We start from the raw sequence: 19,234 nt of genomic DNA, 5'->3' as shown, positions 1-19,234 counted from the left end.
CTAATAGTTCAAAAAAAACTATCTATAGGACAGTTGCACAGCTGTAGTAGTCTAACAATAAGCTATCTCAAAACAAATGCTAGTAGCTCAAAAAATCTAAATACTGAACACTACTGTAGGACAGGTAAAAAAGCTATCTGCTCTAGTAGCTGAATAAAAAGTTTACCTTCATACACTTTCTCACACTTGTGATACAAAGAAAATGCTTTTGCTTGGAACTTCTTAAGCCTTGGCCCTTGGATGATCCTGGCAAATGCAAACTAAAGTTAGCAGCATAGTAACAAGCTAAATTATCTAGCAAGTGAAATGATCTTACAACATACATCACTAAGTTTCTTCCATTTGTCTGGTAAAGCATGGATCATGCACAAAGAATCATTCCAGCCAACCCCACTTTCCTTAATCCCTGCTCGAATGGCCTTGTAGTTTCCTTTAATGTCCTTCTCCTTGTTTTGAATTTGTGCCTTCGAAAATCCAACGGATGGAAACTTCTCATTGAAATGCTTTATGATACTTCTCCATCCTTTAGGTGACCAACCATTTTGGCCCTTAAACCTTTCATGATTGTGTTCTTGAAGTACATCAAGAAGTCCTTTCTCATAATTAAAGCTACATGATGCTCTTGAGTTTTGTCCTTTAGTCATAGTTAGAGTTTACAAAAATAGCATTCAAACACAATTGTAATTAGTTGGCGACATATAACATAACTCACATAGATAGGAAGTCATAAACATAGATGTCTTATACAATAGCACATTGGCATGTTCATACATAACACACTACAAAATAATCTTCATGCTCTACGACTTGACTGCTACTTCCTAAGCACGACTTTGATTGTAGCGTTCCCACATTTGCATGGCAATCTGATCTCTTAGGACGTTTGCAGCATGGTCTTGTAAATTCAGTGACTGCACATCATTTTAATGATTATCATCTCCTTGTGGCAGATCAACATGATCAGATTCTGGTATATAAGTAGGTTGGTGATCTAGCCAATTCTCGTCACCATTTAGACATCTAATTATGTTATGAAATACAATGGCTGCTGCTGGAATTTTTATTTGAGATTCTATGGGATGATGTCTTCCCACTTTTAGAATTTGAAATATTTTCTTAAGAATCACAATAGCCCTCTCAATATAGTTTCTAAGAAGTGCATGACGATGATTGAAAAGCTCTTTGTGATCAGCATATTCTCTTCTTCGAGATGAGCGCTGCCGAAACTCAGCAATGTGATATCTAACTCCTCGATAAGGCGCAAGGAATTGTGGTGCATTTGCATACCCACCATCCACAAGATAAAACTTTCTCTCAAGAACTTGGAAATAGCTGATCGAAGAACTCCAGCATCTGAAGCAGACCCTTCTCACCCACAAGAGATAAATGTGAAGTTTAGGTTGAAGTCACATGCTACCATGACATTCTGAGATAGTGTGCCTTTCCTATTCCTATATGGAGGGCTTTCTCTTCTGCAATTGTGATAGGCACATGTGTGATGTCGATAGCACCAATACAATTCTGTAAAAAATGAAACTTAAAAATAGAGCAAAATATTGGAGAGACAGTAAGGTCTAGTGTTATGCCTCACCCAAAAAAGGGCCAAAATCTAGGATCCATAGCGATCTTGGGGTTAGTTTGGTTGGAAGTAGGAAGCTTCAGAAATCTATAGGTGAGAGTGGGAATATTATTGAAAACTGCCCTTATGTGCCTGTGGACAGTTTCACCACTATGCTGAAATGCTTTCTTCAGTCTATCATTGCTAGCATTGTGTGAAATCATATACATAAACATCCCTAGCTGCTTCTCAACGGTAACACCTTATGTGTCACGCAATAGACCCTCACGCCTAAGATAGTTACATGTCTCCTTAAATATTCGTGTCTCCATACGAAACTCATATTTACACCAATTCTCGTGCTCCTCCAGAATTTCCTTCACCTTCTTAGCACCAGTATACTCGGAGGTATGCTATGGCCTCTTCTCTTCATCCAGACATTCAAGTATTGCAGGAACAATGATAAGAAACAATTCATCATCATCTTCTTCTTCCATCTGTATGAATTTCCTAATTTTCTCCTTCTTAGAGCCCATTATCTAAAAATTGCAAATAGAAATAAGCTGAGATATTAGCCTACTTGTGTATTTATAATAAAGTACGTGTTAGTACTTTATTTTTCTCTCTGAACCGATCAAGATCACAGGTAGCAGTACTAATTCTGCAAGCATGGACGAACTAATAACAGAGGCATGTCCACATATTCATAGTGTGACCCTTATATCTGATATTAGCATCAGCTCTATACCAACTGAGATATTGGCCTACTTATGTATTTATAATTGAAGCCTATGTTCCAAAATTATCCAACGCATCTCTCTTCTAATTGTCAAAGTCACATATGCCAACTTGTGATATACTAACCTTACAAACAATTAGTACTTGCTTAAAACATCACGGAAGCAAACGAAAGAAATGAGTAAACATAATTAATCTAATAAAAAGTGTTACGGTTAACAGGCTATCCAAACAAATCGAAAAGCACTCACTGAACTGAACTGTGAATACTATTCTCAAAAGCCTGAATACTCAGAAGCTGCACATGAAGCACTTAAGAGCTAAGACAGCTAGCAACCTATGGAAAACAAACAGCTACTACAAAGGAATCTCTGAACTGGCTGGAAAACAAAGTCTGCAGCTGAGCTTTACCTAAACTCTCCACTGGTCAGTTACTACTAACACTCTAAAATGCAGCTGCAGTGCGCTATCTGAAAAACAAAAACAGAGGAAACCTTGAGCCAAACAAAGAGCAGCAAGCTAGTTTGACAACCTCAACTGAATTGGAGTCATTAACCTGATGTTCAACTAAAAAAAGAAGCAACCAGTCGCTGTAGCTAACAAGTGAAGGAAACAAATTGACAGGATTGCACTAAAAAAACATAGAACAATAAAAAGAGCACCAGTTGTGGCAACAACCACCAGATCACCACACAATCCATGAACACCAAACAGATCTAAAAGAAACGTAGAACAGAGGAGGAGGCGTCGAACCTATAGCTAGAGACCACCAGCGAGATGGCTGACCGGGGATGTAGAATGTGCAGGCGGCGGCTCAACGAGTGTGGCAGCTGGTGGATGTGGGACGGAGCAGCGACCGGCGGCGTTCAAACCCTAGGCTCCATAGTGGCGCTCTGCGAGGAAGACGAAAAGAACAAATGGCATGTGAACAGAAGGAGCAGAGATTGGAGGAGCACGAGTAGGAGAGGGTAGAGCTTGAACCATAGCCGCCATGGCTTACCTTGCGAGAGGATGGAGTGCGCTACAGCGCTGCTTCCCGGTGGATGGATGGAGTGTGTGGCGTTGCTGGTACGAAGCGAGTCGCGGGATGGTGGGAGATGGGGACGCGCGGCGCACGCGACTGGGAGTGGCGGCGCTCAAACCCTAGCCGCCATGTCGTGCTTTGCGCGGCCACACGAGTCGATGTCGATGGCGAGCGCGAGAGGCGACGGGGAAACAGAGACACGACTCAGGAGGTGATTTTTTGCTCCCCCGTGGCTCCACACGGATTGGGCTGAAAAGGCACGGGCTTTTTTTTAGCCCAAGGGACATCCAAACTGTAGCGTGGAATGGAGAGGGTGCCCGCTCCCACAGGCCTTGGCTCCCCCGCGGATGGGGCGGGGATACCGGCGGTATTGGGGTATCCAAAGGAGCCCGTAATGAAGTAGCCAGTGCCGCTCAGGTCAAGTCTGAGCTGTGTGTCTAACTTTCAGTATTCATTTGAGCAATGAATATTTGTGCTTGCTTAAGCAGATGTTAATATAGTTTTGTTTATGGATTGTACCATTGGCTTTCCAGATATGTTTGCTATGTATATTGCCAACATAAGATACGAGGTTGTGGTAATGTAAAGTTTAGCTCAACCTTAATCGTAGGAACGCAGAATAGAAGAAATAGGCGCCTTTGAAAACACCACATGCCAAGTGCAGTTGTTTCAACGCTTCATGTTGTAGGCATGACGCTCAAAACATGTCCTATTCTTGAATTCACTATGACCAGCATTGAAGGGCTGTAGTGCACGTTATCATTGTTGCAAAGCTTTTTTTTTTTTTTTGAGGTTACTGTTGCAAAGCTAGTAGCAGTAAGCAAGTACTCTCGCCATGGAAGCAAATAAGGCCTGTGAGTGTGAACCAACCAAAGTGCAGAGCATCTCCGCTACTACTGTAGGTAGGCAGCGTTCGTGTGTGTGTGGGCACTGTGTTGACATGCAATCCTTGCCCTTGCACAACTAAGGCCGGCAGAGCCCTGTGCTATTTTTATCATTGCCAGATATAGATGATGCTGAACTTTTGAACCTAGACGCCTAGTGAATGTCATATGCTGTACATGTACAACAAATCATAGCGTGCTTGGCTAACCCAATCACTGCAGACATGCACAGCATGAAAAGCAAGATGGATGCCAACAGATCCTCATATGCATGTACAAGAGCACAGCCCTCCACCAAATACAAGAGCAGGATCTTATTATGTCCCAACCAATTCAATTCAATCAGATTTACACCAGTGAACTGACAAAAAATCGAAGTGGTGCGGTACATAAGAACATTTTACATCCAACTGTGGATATAGTACGACTTTCTTCACATCGTTGACTCCAAGAAACATGATTCTGTTTAACTAGGTACGAATGGAAGCTTGCGGTACTGTAGGCAACCCCAGCTCATCCTCCTGCACCAAAAGGGAATGAAAAACAAATTATTACTATGGATCCACCATGGAGTTATTATATGCCACTGGAGGCAAGCTCACTGGAAAAGAATCCAGCTGTAAGATTTTTCCATGCTCGTAACTATGACAGAGCTGAGCCTAGCTAAGTTGGTCAGACGTGGATGCTCATTCCATCCATGTTCAATTGGAATTCAGGTGTGTCCCTTTTTCTACCTTATAAACCACCACCCAAAAAAGAGAGAAGATTTTCATTTTTTTAATCTCCTCCGTCACATTTTTCTTCTCTGTTGATAACTGGGATAAAGTGATATTGTTCTAGGAGCTAATTGGTGGTTAGTGCACATGACAAAGATAAAGAAAACCACAGAGCTACCATGATGATTATAAATAAAAGCAACACTAAAATCAAAGTATGCAACATCTAACATCATTCTCTTCTCTCACAATAATTCCACTACCTGCTGCTGGTTTGCTGGAACTGCTGCATGGCCAGTTGGTGCAGCAGGTAAGTTGAGTTCAGATTCTTGGTCTGGTTGGAGGTAAGATGGGACTGACTCTGATTCAAAGTCCATGTCAGCTTCCAAAGCATCGAGCTCTGCATTTTCCAAGAAACAAAATGAGGACAGCAGAGAGAGAGAAATGAGTTTTTTTCCCTTCTTCTTCGTAAGCTTTGTAGCAATGTATACAGTTTAAGAAAATATATGGTGTTTGCAAATTATCCTAGAGAAATCAAACTGCCAATATGAGTAAACCGTACCCCCCATAAGTTCTTCCTCATCGATATCATCAGGGACGTTGTAGCTTCTGCCAAGAGTTTCTTGTATTTCATTGCTTACATCCATAAGATCCATCATCTCATCTTGCATGCTCTATGGATCATAGGAGGTATAAATTCAGATGCAACATCAATCAAACAGGAAAATAAGCAACAAAGTGGAAGTGCATGTAAGGTGTGAATACTGAAAGCATGAGGAATCTGGTAAGAGTAAGACGGGAGAATGATAAATAGCATACATCAATATCTTCAAGCTTGACAGTCTTCATCATCCCTTTTAGCTCTTTATTGGCAGCCTTCATTGCAGTCATCTGTCCAATGAAAAGCACTTGAATGTAAGCCTATAGAATTCTAGAAGGGAACGTAGCAACAAAAATCAAGGTTTTTGTTAGGTAACTCTGGAGGCATACAGTTTGCTGAGCATCTTTAAGCCCCTCTGCTGCAAAAGCAACTTGGTCAAGGTTATATGTTTGGTTGTAGAGCATATCACGCTGCCCCTCGTACCTGCAATGAAAATATAAAAACAGAGGGTGAAGATAGGAATTAGTATCCATTGACGGATGGAAGATTCTCTAAAATTTCTTTTTCTGGAAATCTAAAAGAATGTACTAAGGCGGTGGGTACAAAAGCAATACAATTTTCGCCCAGCCTAGAAGAAATTGTCGCTACTGAACTCCGTCCAGTCATGACGCATTTGATATGTTTGTTGTTTGGAAATTGGCATGACCACACCTCGGGGAATCAATTTATATAGATATTTATTTATACTGGTATGACAGTATAGACTATCTATAGAAATAGGATTAGGATGACTAAAATGTCTGTATCAAGTAAGACACCAGTTGTATGTTTATGGAATGCATTGATTGATTCAGCGTAATCCCAAGCAGTTAACTAAAGGTGAGTAGATGCAAACAAGCATTGAAGGTAGGCTGGGTGGCTCATGTATGGTAAAGTAGTCATCGTAATTCTAGTAATTGGTAATCTACTAGTCGAGAGAGAGCAAGATAAGGGGCAGGGGGGGGGGGGGGGGGGGGGGGGGGGGGGGGGGGGGGCTCACATCCTGCGCTGCTTGAGGACCCTCATGGCTCGTGCCTTGACGGCCTCCTGCGCGGGGCCTGGGCGCGTCTTCTTGATCTGCTCCTTGTAGCGCGCGAGCTCGGCGTCGAGCTTCTTGATCTTTTCATCGACGGTGTCTCCGCGCTTGGTGATCTGCAAGGAGGAATCGATTTGATTGCTTGATTGATATATATTATGGATGAATCTGCAAGGATTGATATATAATGGAGGAAGGAAGGAACTTGGTTGATGATACTTACTCCGTCGGTTGCGTCCTGGATGGTGGGCGGCGGGTCCTTGTTCTTCTTGGCGCCGAAGATCTTCTTCATGTCGCCGGCAGGCGGGCGGGCGGGCGGCCTTGATTAGCTTGTTGTGTATCGGTTTTGGATGGGATGCGATCCCCAATCCAATTGACTGATAGTAATACGGCTAATAAAGAAGTTGGAATCGATCGTATCAGGGTAGGGAGAAGAGGAACGCGCAAGAGAAGAGAAGAGAAGAGATGAGATGAAGGGAGCAGGAGAGAGGAAATTTCCGTGAAGTTATAAGTCGGTCAGCTTCGGATCGGAGAGGGGAAATTTCTGGGTCTCCTGTCCTGACCTGACCTCGTCGGGACGCTTCTCTCGGCCAAGCCACACAGTTCCGGGTGGCCGGTGGCCTGATCTGACTTGCAATCTCTAGGAGCAGAAGGAAACCCGGCGTGCGGGAGCAGATGGAGGGCAGCACAGGTTAGTCTCTGACGACACCCCAGGAAATGCGACAAGCTTCGAGGGAGGCCGGCGGGCGAGCGGGCGTTGCAATTGCAATCATAGTGTGGTCACGCTCACGCACAACTCCCCCTCACTAAAAATCATAGAAAACAATATTAATATTTATATTTTATAATATAATAAAAAATATAGCATGATTAATCTAACAATATTTATTTGACATTATAAATATTAATTTATTTTTATATATATATTTGAAAACTTGGGATTGGTTGATGTCGACAGAATATCGTCGGCAGTCCTCCGATGGGTATCTCACGAAGGTAGATTGATCGATAGAGGAGCGTGAGATCAAGAACAAAAATGCAACAGAGACACACGATTTAGACAGGTTCAGGCCGTCAGTATGACGTAATACCTTACTCCTGTGGTCTATTGGTTTGTATTAGCTATCGTATGATATGCCGTGATTTTAGAGGGGGTACATACCCGCCTTATATAGTCCGAGAGGCAGGGTTACAAGTCGGTTAGATCTGAGACATAACAGGAAAGTAATAACTGATTACAGGAATCTTGGGATCATACATATTCTAACAGATCTCGTAGTATCTTCAGGATATCTTCCCGATGTCTTGCGGAAGGCGCCGAGCAGAGTCGTGCCCCGTAAGGCTTCTTCTTGTGGGCTGGGCCACCCCTAGGGGCGCAGCCCACGTAGTCTGCCGTGGGTATCCAGGGTCGTACACCCCACAGCTAGTCCCCGAGCGCCTTATACCCGTTGTGCAACATCGTCTTGAGCTCGTCCGAACAGGTGCGAATAACACCGAGCAGTCAAGCTCATGGTCCAACCACCATGTTGAACTGCCGAGCAGCGTGAACCATCGCCGAGTAGTGTGAACCGTTGCCGAGCAGCATGACCTGTCGCCGAGCAGCGTGAACCGTCGCCGAGCAGTGTGACCTGTCGCCGAGCAGTGTGACCTGTCATCGAGCAGTGTGACCCAAGTACGGCTTGCCATAAGGATGTAAGAAGCTCAAGTTCAGAATCGAAAATTTCTCCACAGTGGACCAAGTGTGCCCACTTAGAGTCTGAATAAAGTTGTAGGAGTCAATCTTCCTCTATAAGCATGTAGTCTTCAAGAAAAAATCCCGCACACTCACCGCGAGGTGAAGTGTGCTCACTTAGTCCCCGAGCCTGACAGCAGATAATGTAGTCATGTGATGTCAGGGTCAGAAACTAGAAGAATAGTAGAAAACCAGCCGAGCAGACAGCCAGTCCCCGGGCGTGGCCCAAAAAGAGACAAAGCACATTCACCGTAAGGTAAAGTGTGCCCACTTAGTCCCCGAGCTTGACAGTAGGTGACGCAGTCACGTGGTGCTAGGATCAAAAACAGAAAAACAATCAAAGACCAACGGAGCAGGCCGCTAATCCCCAAGCTGCAGGCGGAGTCATCGGAGAAATCGAACCATGGAGAAAAAACCGGAGTAAGTAACGGCTGTACAGTGTTAGTTACTGAGCCTCAATAAATGATGGAGAAGTCGGCGATATTTCGGCGAGAAGCAACTGATGGCAGCGATAAATGAGCGACATAGGCTACGGTTGCGCAGAAGCCAAGGTAACGGCCCATATGCCGCATTGGAGAAATCGGAGCGGCGCAGATCGCGGGAACGGTTGCCAAAAAACCCTTGAATGCGGAACGGTGTGGAAAATCATATATAATAGTGCCGCCGCAGACCCCGTTCCCACCTTTTCCACTTTATCTTCCTCCTCATCTCTCGCGCCACCGAATCTGCAACCATATTTGCCTCCGCCGCCAAACCCTAACCAGATCTGAGAGATGGCGTCAAAGAGAGGAGCTGCGAAATCGAAGAAGATGAGTCCCAAGAAGGCGGACGCCGTGGCCCGACACAACGAGGAGTGGGTGTCGTCACGAATAGGAGAAGCTGAGCTGAACCGATTGGTGGAAGCTAGCGTTCTCCCCGACCGTGCTATCGCCGGATGGCGGTCAGCCCTCGGTGAGCCCTTTCCCACGCCTCATACTGACAAAGCAGTGGTATTCGAAGACTATTTCTGGCGTGGGTTAGGGTTTCCTGTGAAGAGAAGAGATGAGATGAAGGGAGCAGGAGAGAGGAAATTTCCGTGAAGTTATAAGTCGGTCAGCTTCGGATCGGAGAGGGGAAATTTCTAGGTCTCCTGTCCTGACCTGACCTCGTCGGGACGCTTCTCTCGGCCAAGCCACACAGTTCCGGGTGGCCGGTGGCCTGATCTGACTTGCAATCTCTAGGAGCAGAAGGAAACCTGGCGTGCGGGAGCAGATGGAGGGCAGCACAGGTTAGTCTCTGACGACACCCCAGGAAATGCGACAAGCTTCGAGGGAGGCCGGCGGGCGAGCGGGCGTTGCAATTGCAATCATAGTGTGGTCACGCTCACGCACAACTCCCCCTCACTAAAAATCATAGAAAACAATATTAATATTTATATTTTATAATATAATAAAAAATATAGCATGATTAATCTAACAATATTTATTTGACATTATAAATATTAATTTATTTTTATATATATATTTGAAAACTTGGGATTGGTTGATGTCGACAGAATATCGTCGGCAGTCCTCTGATGGGTATCTCACGAAGGTAGATTGATCGATAGAGGAGCGTGAGATCAAGAACAAAAAGGCAACAGAGACACACGATTTAGACAGGTTCAGGCCGTCAGTATGACGTAATACCTTACTCCTGTGGTCTATTGGTTTGTATTAGCTATCGTATGATATGCCGTGATTTTAGAGGGGGTACATACTCGCCTTATATAGTCCGAGAGGCAGGGTTACAAGTCGGTTAGATCTGAGAGATAACAGGAAAGTAATAACTGATTACAGGAATCTTGGGATCATACATATTCTAACAGATCTCGTAGTATCTTCAGGATATCTTCCCGATGTCTTGCGGAAGGCGCCGAGCAGAGTCGTGCCCCGTAAGGCTTCTTCTTGTGGGCTGGGCCACCCCTAGGGGCGCAGCCCACGTAGTCTGCCGTGGGTATCCGGGGTCGTACACCCCACAGCTAGTCCCCGAGCGCCTTATACCCGTTGTGCAACATCGTCTTGAGCTCATCCGAACAGGTGCGAATAACACCGAGCAGTCAAGCTCATGGTCCAACCACCATGTTGAACTGCCGAGCAGCGTGAACCATCGCCGAGTAGTGTGAACCGTTGCCGAGCAGCATGACCTGTCGCCGAGCAACGTGACCGGTCGCCGAGCAGCGTGAACCGTCGCCGAGCAGTGTGACCTGTCATCGAGCAGTGTGACCCAAGTATGGCTTGCCATAAGGGTGTAAGAAGCTCAAGTTCAGAATCGAAAATTTCTCCACAGTGGACCAAGTGTGCCCACTTAGAGTCTGAATAAAGTTGTAGGAGTCAATCTTCCTCTATAAGCATGTAGTCTTCGAGAAAAAATCCCGCACACTCACCGCGAGGTGAAGTGTGCCCACTTAGTCCCCGAGCCTGACAGCAGATGATGTAGTCATGTGATGTCAGGGTCAGAAACTAGAAGAATAGTAAAAAACCAGCCGAGCAGACAGCCAGTCCCTGGGCGTGGCCCAAAAAGAGACAAAGCACATTCACCGTAAGGTAAAGTGTGCCCACTTAGTCCCCGAGCTTGACAGTAGGTGACGCAGTCACGTGGTGCTAGGATCAAAAACAGAAAAACAATCAAAGACCAACAGAGCAGGCCGCTAATCCCCAAGCTGCAGGCGGAGTCATCGGAGAAATCGAACCATGGAGAAAAAACCGGAGTAACGGCTGTACAGTGTTAGTTACTGAGCCTCAATAAATGATGGAGAAGTCGGCGATATTTCGGCGAGAAGCAACTGATGGCAGCGATAAATGAGCGACATGGGCTACGGTTGCGCAGAAGCCAAGGTAACGGCCCATATGCCGCATTGGAGAAATTGGAGCGGCGCAGATCGCGGGAACGGTTGCCAAAAAACCCTTGAATGCGGAACGGTGTGGAAAATCATATATAATAGTGCCGCCGCAGACCCCGTTCCCACCTTTTCCACTTTATCTTCCTCCTCATCTCTCGCGCCACCGAATCTGCAACCATATTTGCCTCCACCGCCAAACCCTAACCAGATCTGAGAGATGGCGTCAAAGAGAGGAGCTGCGAAATCGAAGAAGATGAGTCCCAAGAAGGCGGACGCCGTGGCCCGACACGATGAGGAGTGGGTGTCGTCACGAATAGGAGAAGCTGAGCTGAACCGATTGGTGGAAGCTAGCGTTCTCCCCGACCGTGCTATCGCCGGATGGCGGTCAGCCCTCGGTGAGCCCTTTCCCACGCCTCATACTGACAAAGCAGTGGTATTCGAAGACTATTTCTGGCGCGGGTTAGGGTTTCCTGTTCACCCATTTCTGAGGGATCTGTTGGAGCTCTAGAGGTTAATCTGTGCAATCTCCACCCCAATACCATTTTGCACATCTCAATCTTCATCCACTTTTGTGAGGCGTACCTCGAAATCCTACCCCAATTCAATCTTTTCCGTCACCTATTCTGGCTGAAGAAGAGAGGCGGCGCTGGTTCTAAGGTGGTCGGCGGGGTGTATCTCCAGCTTCGGGATGGAATGGCAAGTGAATACCTTACCGTACCGCTGAATACGTCGCTGAAGGGGTGGAATACCAGATGGTTCTACATGAAACAAAGCCACCCAGCGGTTCGTTGTAACGCCGACCACATCCCAGAAAGCTAGAGGAGTTGGTCGGAGCTGCCGAGCAACGATGGCATGGAGCAAGTGAATGAACTCCTCGGCTTGATAAAGGGCGTAAAGACCAATGGTGGATTGATGGCGGCAAGTTTCATAGTGCGCCACATACAACCCTGTAAAGAGAGGGCGCACCCAGGCTTTGAATTCAAAGGGGAGACCGACGGTACCCGAGAGAGGCCAGAAATACTGTCCAAGAACGACGTCGAAGAGCGGACTGCCGAGCTATTCGCTCTGCTAGCCTCCTTCAGGTTGTCAGGGTACACAAAGCCCTTCAATTGCAAGAATCTGCCTCCTTAGGTGAATATCCTGACTATGTGTTTCTGAGAAGTTTTTTTATACTGCCGAGCAATAAACTGATCCTACTCATGTGAAGATCCATTCGCAGGACAGGGCGGTGTATTTCTTGGGTGTGCCGAGAAACGATTGGCCACCGTTAGTGGATGCACGATGACCAGTTCAAATTGAAGAAAGCTCCATCAGCATCTCCTCAGAATCCAGAGGTATGGATACTGGTCAGACGGAGAGCCCTCCCTTGGTGTCGGCGAAAATTTGGGGGAAGAGGCTGGCGGTAGATGAGCCAGCCCAGAAGAAGAGGAAATCAGCAGCTACCACTCTCCACAAACCAGGCGGCATCTCTCTTGATGATGACCAAACTAATCGAACATGAAGGACCGCGGTGTTCGATTGGTCTAACGACGATGAGATTATCGCAAACCCTCCCCTGAGCACAAAAATCCTCCACGCAGCCCACGCGCAGAGGAACAACCCGTGGTAGGCGAAGAAGTCCGTGAAGCTCTGACAAGGGGAGTCCCCAAACAATGAGCGGAGGGAATTTCTGTGCAGCAGACGACGGAAGTCTCCGCGGGGCGGGCAACGGAAGTCCCCGAGCAACAAACAGAAGCAAACCCAGAGCAACCGGTGGAACCAAGGCCAACCGAGGAAGAGCTGAGAATTCCCCTGCCGAGCATGGGAGTCGACCCCGTGGCTGCGCCCGGAGGCTCAAGCCGGCACCGCCGGTTCAAGAAATTGAACCGTCAGACCAAACCGTAAGTATCCTTATGCTGATGTTACTTTGCTGTATTTTCCTTATTTCTGTTGTGACTAAATAACTGATTTGATACAGTGCAAGGCGAACAACAGATCCAGCCCCACCCGCTCAGACTGAGCAGCAACCAGAAACTGGCCCTGGAGCGGTGGAGATGCCAGTAGACCACATCCTGGAGTCCCTGAGTGCTCGGGAGCACACGTGGGAGCCAATTGCTGCCCCTGGTGGGCTTGATGGCAGCGAGTGATTATCTTCAACAGTGAACGAGTCGGCGACAACACCTTCGGCAACGGTGGAATCAGGAGCGAAAAAGCTTTCGGCGCCGAAGGAGCAGACGGTAGTCCCCAATGCTTCAGAGGGCATGGTCGGACCTGCTCTCCAACCACTGAGGCCCCAGGTGGTGCCCCCAACTGCAACGGAGGAGGACGAGGTGGAGGAGATTGTGCGTGACGAACCTCGACCCCAAGCAGTCCGGATCCTCCAAAAGCGCGATGATGAAATAGTGATTATCGAAGAGGAGGACACCACCAAGGAGTTTAGGAGACTGGAGACTGCCCTTACCGATGTGATGAAATAGGTCAAGGTGAATACTTCATCTAGAAAGGTCATGGTTGTTTATTGGAATTGGTTAACGATACTGTCATCGTGCATTTTGCAGGAAATATCTTGAGTTGTCGAGCAGCGTTGCCAGCTGATAAAGCAAATGGAGCCCCTCGCTGAGAAAAACGAAAAACTCAAAGAGGCCAGAAACCTCTCGGAGAAGAATATCCAGAGGGCCCAATGCGAACGAGACCTTGCGGAGTCGAACACGCAGGACCTAGAATACTAGAAGGGGGTCCTGACCAAAAAGCTAGTGGCTGTGTTTGAGCAGGTGTGGAGCCAGTCCGAGCAACTGGCCGCTGTCTCTGACCAACTAAAAGGTGCTTCCGAGCAGCTGGAGAGGAAAACTGAACAACTCAACAGTGTGTCCAAACAGAAAGCATGTACGGTACATCAATGAATATACTTTTGTATTGCTGAATAGCCGCATTTTTGTTGATAGTTGTTGTGCTTGTAGAGCAAGACACTAAGCTCGGCCAGATGCGCTAGGCCATCGATCAACTTCGCCAGGAGAAGGCAAAGGAAGTAGAGCGGGCGAACAAACTTGCTGAGGAGATGAAAGGTGAATTCCTCCTTGTCGGAATTACTGTTGAAGTAGCTTCCTTGTATAATGGATCATTGTAACGCTTGCAGGCTATCATCATAAAGCCAAAGCACAGTTCGACGTGCTGGTGCAGGAGGCCAAGGTCCAAAAGGAGAACTTCGACACTATGATCGCCGCAATTAAGCCGGTGCTTGACTGTGTCGACCTGGAACCAGCCGCTCAGCCCAACGGCAGGCGGCAACGTCCCGACACCATAATCCAGAGGTGTAAGGCAGCATGGGAGAACTTTAAGACCTTCAACCGCGATGCCATTATGACTGTCGCTACCCATGTCTTTGCAGTTGTTCGGTCCCATTACCCGACCATCGACCTTCAGTCGATAGGGGGTGGGTTCACCGAAGGACTGGACGATGCGGGGACCCAGCAGCTGGAGGATGAAGTGGAGGATGCAGTGAAGATGCTGGTCGGCGATATAGACCTGTTTAGTGAGACGGATGGTAACGGCGAAGCTTAGTAATCTGCTCATAGATTATCATCTATAAAAGCTTGACAGTGTAATTAGAACGCGCGAAAGCGCAAGAAACAATTATTCATTGAATAAATGTTATAAGGTGCATGTATATGCAATATATGTAGTTTGCTTGTAGTTCGGTGAAAAAATCTTCGCAGTTTCAATCCTGATGCGATTATGCGTAGTTGAAATAACGTTCGAACAGTTGGTCTGCTACTGATCCCTATGGCCTTGGCCAGCCCATAGTTCATAACGTCGAGCGCGGAGCCCGTGCACGTGTAGGAGTAACAGATGTGACCCAGGAACCGCAGCCGACCACCCATGACACAGAGCTCAGAGCCTATGGCACGTGTAGGAAAAAATCAGTGACTAGGTCTTTTCCATAAAAAACAGCGCGGGACGTGTGCTGCTCGGCAGTTGTTATACGAACTTGGAGATAAAGGCAGCATAAGCGGCGTCCAAGCAATGTATTCTATGTTGAACTCTCGGCCTTAGCTGACCCATAGTCCATAACATTGAGCGCGGAGCCCGTAGACATGTAGGACAAACAGGTGTGACCAGGGGACCGTAGCCGACCACCCATAACACAGAGCGCGGAGCCCGTAGCACATGTAGGGAGAGATCGGAGACTGGGTCATCTTCGAAGAGAACAAAAAAGAAAGGATGTTGCTCTCCGATCAAGAAAAATGTTTGGTGATTTGGAGAAAACATGCTTGGTGATTTGGAGAAATCGTGTTCGGCGATTGTGGAGAGAAATCGTGTTCGGCGATTTTGGAGAAATCGTGTTCGGCGATTTGGAGAAATCGTGTTCGGCGATTTTGGAGAAATCATGTTCGGTGATTTGGAGAAATGTGGTCGACGCAGTTACGGCAATTATGTATTGGAGTTTGTCATGAAGTAGCATAGAGCTCGGCGACCACAAGTGGGTGTTAAACCACAATAGAGACAAAATAGAGACAAGTTATGGAGACCAAAACTTTACTGAATATAAAATTGTAGAGTACATATCTGGAGTGTTTCAAGGATAGAAACATATAAGGTGTTCGATGTGCCACAAGTTGAGAACATTGACTCCTTCTAAGTCACTTAAGCGATAAGAACCTGGTCGAGTAACCTCTTTGACGACATAAGGCCCTTCCCAAGGGGAAGAGAGCTTGTGCAACCCATCAGTTTTTTGTTTTCTACGGAGAACGAGATCGCCGACAGCAAATGAACAACCTTTGACATTTCATTTGTAATATCTCCACAAGCCTTCTAGATATTTAGCTATACGAACACAGGTGATTAGGCGTTCTTCCTCGACTCTATCGACGTCCTCAGACCGAACAGCCTCGGCCTACTCTTTATTATAGTTTTCCACTCTAGGTGCTCGAAAAGTAACATCCGCTAGTAGTATGGCTTCTGAGCCATAGACCAAAAAGTATGGAGTCACACCAGTGCTATGACTAGCTTGAGTACGCAGTCCCCAGACTATAGCTGGAAGCTCCTTGAGCCATCTGCCCAGGTGCTTTTCTTCTTTCTGATACAGGCGCTTTTTGAGGGCATCAAGGATCATACCGTTCGCCCATTTGACCTAGCCGTTGGCTCTTGGATGGGCAACGGAGACATATTTGACAGAGATACAACAGTCTTCGCAGAAGTCCTAGAAGTGATGGCTAGTAAACGTAGTTCCAAGATCGGTGATGATGCTGTTTGGTAGACCAAATCTGTGGATGATATCTTCGAAGAGCTCAACTGCCTTCTTTGCAGTAGCCGAGATGAGTGGTTTATATTCAATCCACTTGGAGAACTTGTCAATGGTGACATATACATACCAGAAACCACCTGGTGCTGGCTTGAAAGGCCCAATCATGTCCAGTCCCCAGCATACGAAGGGCTAGAAAGCTAGGATGGTTTGTAGCTCTTGCGCCGGCGCGTGTATTTGCTTAGCGAAGAATTGGCATCCTTCACAATGTTGGACGAGGTCTTCTGCATCAGTGATGGTTGTGGGCCAATAAAAACTAGCTTAGAAAGCCTTGCCGACCAGTGTTCTCGAGGCCGCGTGGTTGTTGCAGGAACCAGAGTGAATTTTGAGAAGTAGCTTTACTCCCTCCTCTTGGGTGATGCATTTCTATAGTATCCCTTCCTTGGCACTTTTCCTCATCAAGCTACCATCCACTAGCACGTAAAGCTTGCTTCGACAAACTGGGTGTTTAGTTTTAGTCTTGTCTATGGGTACCTCGGCGCTGGTGAGGTACTTGATGAATTGCTCCCTCCAATCGGTCACCGGTGAAGGTACCGCAAGTACCAACTGCTCGGCAGGGGGAACCTCTTCGACTTCCTTATCTTCTTTGATGGATGGCGCCAGGAGATCTTGAACAAAGACCCTCAGTGGGATCATGGCACGAGAAGAACCTAGCTTGGATAAGTGGTCAGCGAGTTGATTTTGGTCACGTACCATGTGGTGATACTGGATGCCGTAGAATTTGCCTTCAAGCTTTCTGATTTCAGCGCAGTAAGCATCCATCTTCTCGTTGGAACAGGACCAGTCCTTGTTGAGCTGGTTGATAACCAGCGCAGAGTCCCCATACATCATGAGGCGTTTGACGCCAAGCTCGACAGCTATACGAAGATCATGGAGACACGCTTCGTATTCCGCGGCGTTGTTGGAGGCCGAGAAGTGTATCCAGAGAACATAACATAGCTTATCCTTGGTCGGCATAATGAACAGAATGCCCGCACCAGCACCATTGATGTTAAGGGCGCCGTCGAAGTACATCACCTAGTGTTCGGGGCAAGCAGCGGCGATGGGCTCTTAGATCTCGGTCCATTCAGCGACGAAGTCAGCAAGCGCCTGTGACTTAATGGTAGGTCTGCTTCTGAATTCGATGGAATAGGTGCCGAGCACAACAACACATTTAATGATGTGGCCATTGGCCTCTTTGTTGTGGAGAATGTCCCCTAGAGGGAACTCAGTGACCACGGTGATCTTGTAGTATTTGAAGTAGTGTCGAAGTTTGTGCGACGTAATAAGAATGGCGTATAACAGCTTTTGTACCTGAGGATAATGAGTTTTGGGCTCATTAAGTACCTCGCTGATGAAGTAAACCAGATGTTGTACTTTATAAGCATGCCCGACCTCTTCGCGTTCGACGACAATAGCTGTGCTTACGACGCAAGAAGTGGCGGCAATGTATATTAGTAGAGTCTCATCTGGTCTTAGCACTGTCATGATTGGCGGCTTTGTTAAGAACACCTTGAGCTGCTCGAAAGCTGAGTCTACCTCCTCCGACCAGGAAAAGCGCTCAGAGGCCTTGAGGAGCTTGAAGAAAGGTAGCCCTTTTTCACCGAGGTGTGATATGAAGCGGCTTAAAGCAGCCATGCAACCTATAAGCTTCTATATATCCTTGATGTATGTTGGCCATTTCATTTTGGTGATGGCGGAGACCTTGTTAGGGTTAGGCTTGATGCCTCGAGCACTGACGATGTAGCCCAGCAGTATACTGGATGGAACTCCAAAGACGCACTTTGAAGGGTTCAGCTTCCATCGGTACTTGTTTAGGTTAGCGAAGGTTTCTATGAGGTCGGCAATAAGGTTGTCAGCTGTCTTAGTCTTGATGACCACGTCATCGTTGTAGGCTTCAACGTTGTGGCTGATCTGTTGGTCGAGGCACATCTAGATGGCCCTTTGATAGGTAGCCTCGGCGTTCTTGAGTCCAAAGGACATAGTTTTGTAGCAGTATGCACCGAAAGGCATAATGAACGACGTCTTGATCTGATCTTCCTTGAGGGAGATCTGATGATAGCCGGAGTAACAGTCAAGGAAGGAGAATAGTTCACAGCCGGCGGTAGAGTCCACAACCTCGTCTATCCGAGGCAAGCCGAAGGGGTCTTTAGGGCAGTGTTTGTTAAGATCAGTATAATCAACGCACATTCTCCATTCTTTATTTTTTTCGAACAAGAACAGGGTTTGCTAACCAATCTGGATGATACACTTCTTTTATAAACCCGGCAGCTAAGAGCCATTTTATTTCTACCCTAATAGCCTCCTTCTTGTCTGGTGCGAATCGGCGGAGTTTTTGTTTGATCGGTTTGGCGGTCGATGAGACATTCAAGGAGTGCTCGATCTTCTCCCGTGGTACCCCCGGCATGTCTGTAGGTTTTCAAGCAAACACATCGGTGTTGGCACGTAGGAAGGAGACGAGCGCGCTTTCCTATTTGGGGTCAAGGTGAGCCCTAATCTTCACGGTCTTGGAGATGTCATCGAGGCCGAGGCCGACCTCCTTGATTTCCTTGGACTTGGCGGAGGCGCAGGGAAGCTCTAGCTCTGGAATCTCCATGTCATCAGTGGGTGTTGTCTTGGCTTCGGCAACCACGCAAGCCATCTAGATGGAGAGGTCAGTGGCTTCGACGAGAGCGAGACTCTCTGTCTCACAGGCGTAGGCAACGGAGAGGTTGGCCCGTAGAGCCAGGACTCCTATGAGCGAAGGCATCTTCAACACCAGATACGCGTAATGCGGTACGACCATGAAC

At 47.0% G+C, this 19,234-nt stretch overlaps 1 protein-coding gene across 1 annotated transcript; it reads right to left on the bottom strand.

The window, feature by feature from the left end:
• Positions 1-4,494: 4,494 nt before the first annotated feature.
• On the bottom strand, positions 4,495-7,318 carry LOC136482260 (vacuolar protein sorting-associated protein 60.1-like). Its single transcript, XM_066479485.1, has 7 exons — positions 6,820-7,318; positions 6,561-6,712; positions 5,911-6,004; positions 5,740-5,811; positions 5,483-5,594; positions 5,184-5,320; positions 4,495-4,725 (listed from the first exon to the last, which is right to left on the bottom strand). Exons 1-7 carry the CDS (start codon positions 6,886-6,888, stop codon positions 4,675-4,677), a joined length of 687 nt encoding a protein of 228 aa, XP_066335582.1. The 5' UTR covers positions 6,889-7,318; the 3' UTR covers positions 4,495-4,674.
• Positions 7,319-19,234: the final 11,916 nt, after the last annotated feature.

Source organism: Miscanthus floridulus, chromosome 1 (assembly GCF_019320115.1).
Source record: "Miscanthus floridulus cultivar M001 chromosome 1, ASM1932011v1, whole genome shotgun sequence".
Classification (NCBI taxonomy): Eukaryota; Viridiplantae; Streptophyta; class Magnoliopsida; order Poales; family Poaceae; genus Miscanthus; species Miscanthus floridulus.
The sequence above is the reverse complement of the archived record's forward strand: the minus strand, read 5'-3'. Positions and strand labels throughout refer to the sequence as shown.

What these genes read in the sequence shown, in the direction of transcription:
- LOC136482260 (XM_066479485.1), bottom strand. Translation starts at nt 6,888, where the DNA reads ATGAAGAAGATCTTCGGCGCCAAGAAGAACAAGGACCCGCCGCCCACC. An exon ending in TGAGGAAGAACTTATGGGGG is followed by an intron (nt 5,321 to 5,482) that starts GTACGGTTTACT and finishes TGGAAAATGCAG; the next exon opens with AGCTCGATGCTTTGGAAGCT. An exon ending in TTCCAGCAAACCAGCAGCAG is followed by an intron (nt 4,726 to 5,183) that starts GTAGTGGAATTA and finishes CTTTTGGTGCAG; the next exon opens with GAGGATGAGCTGGGGTTGCC.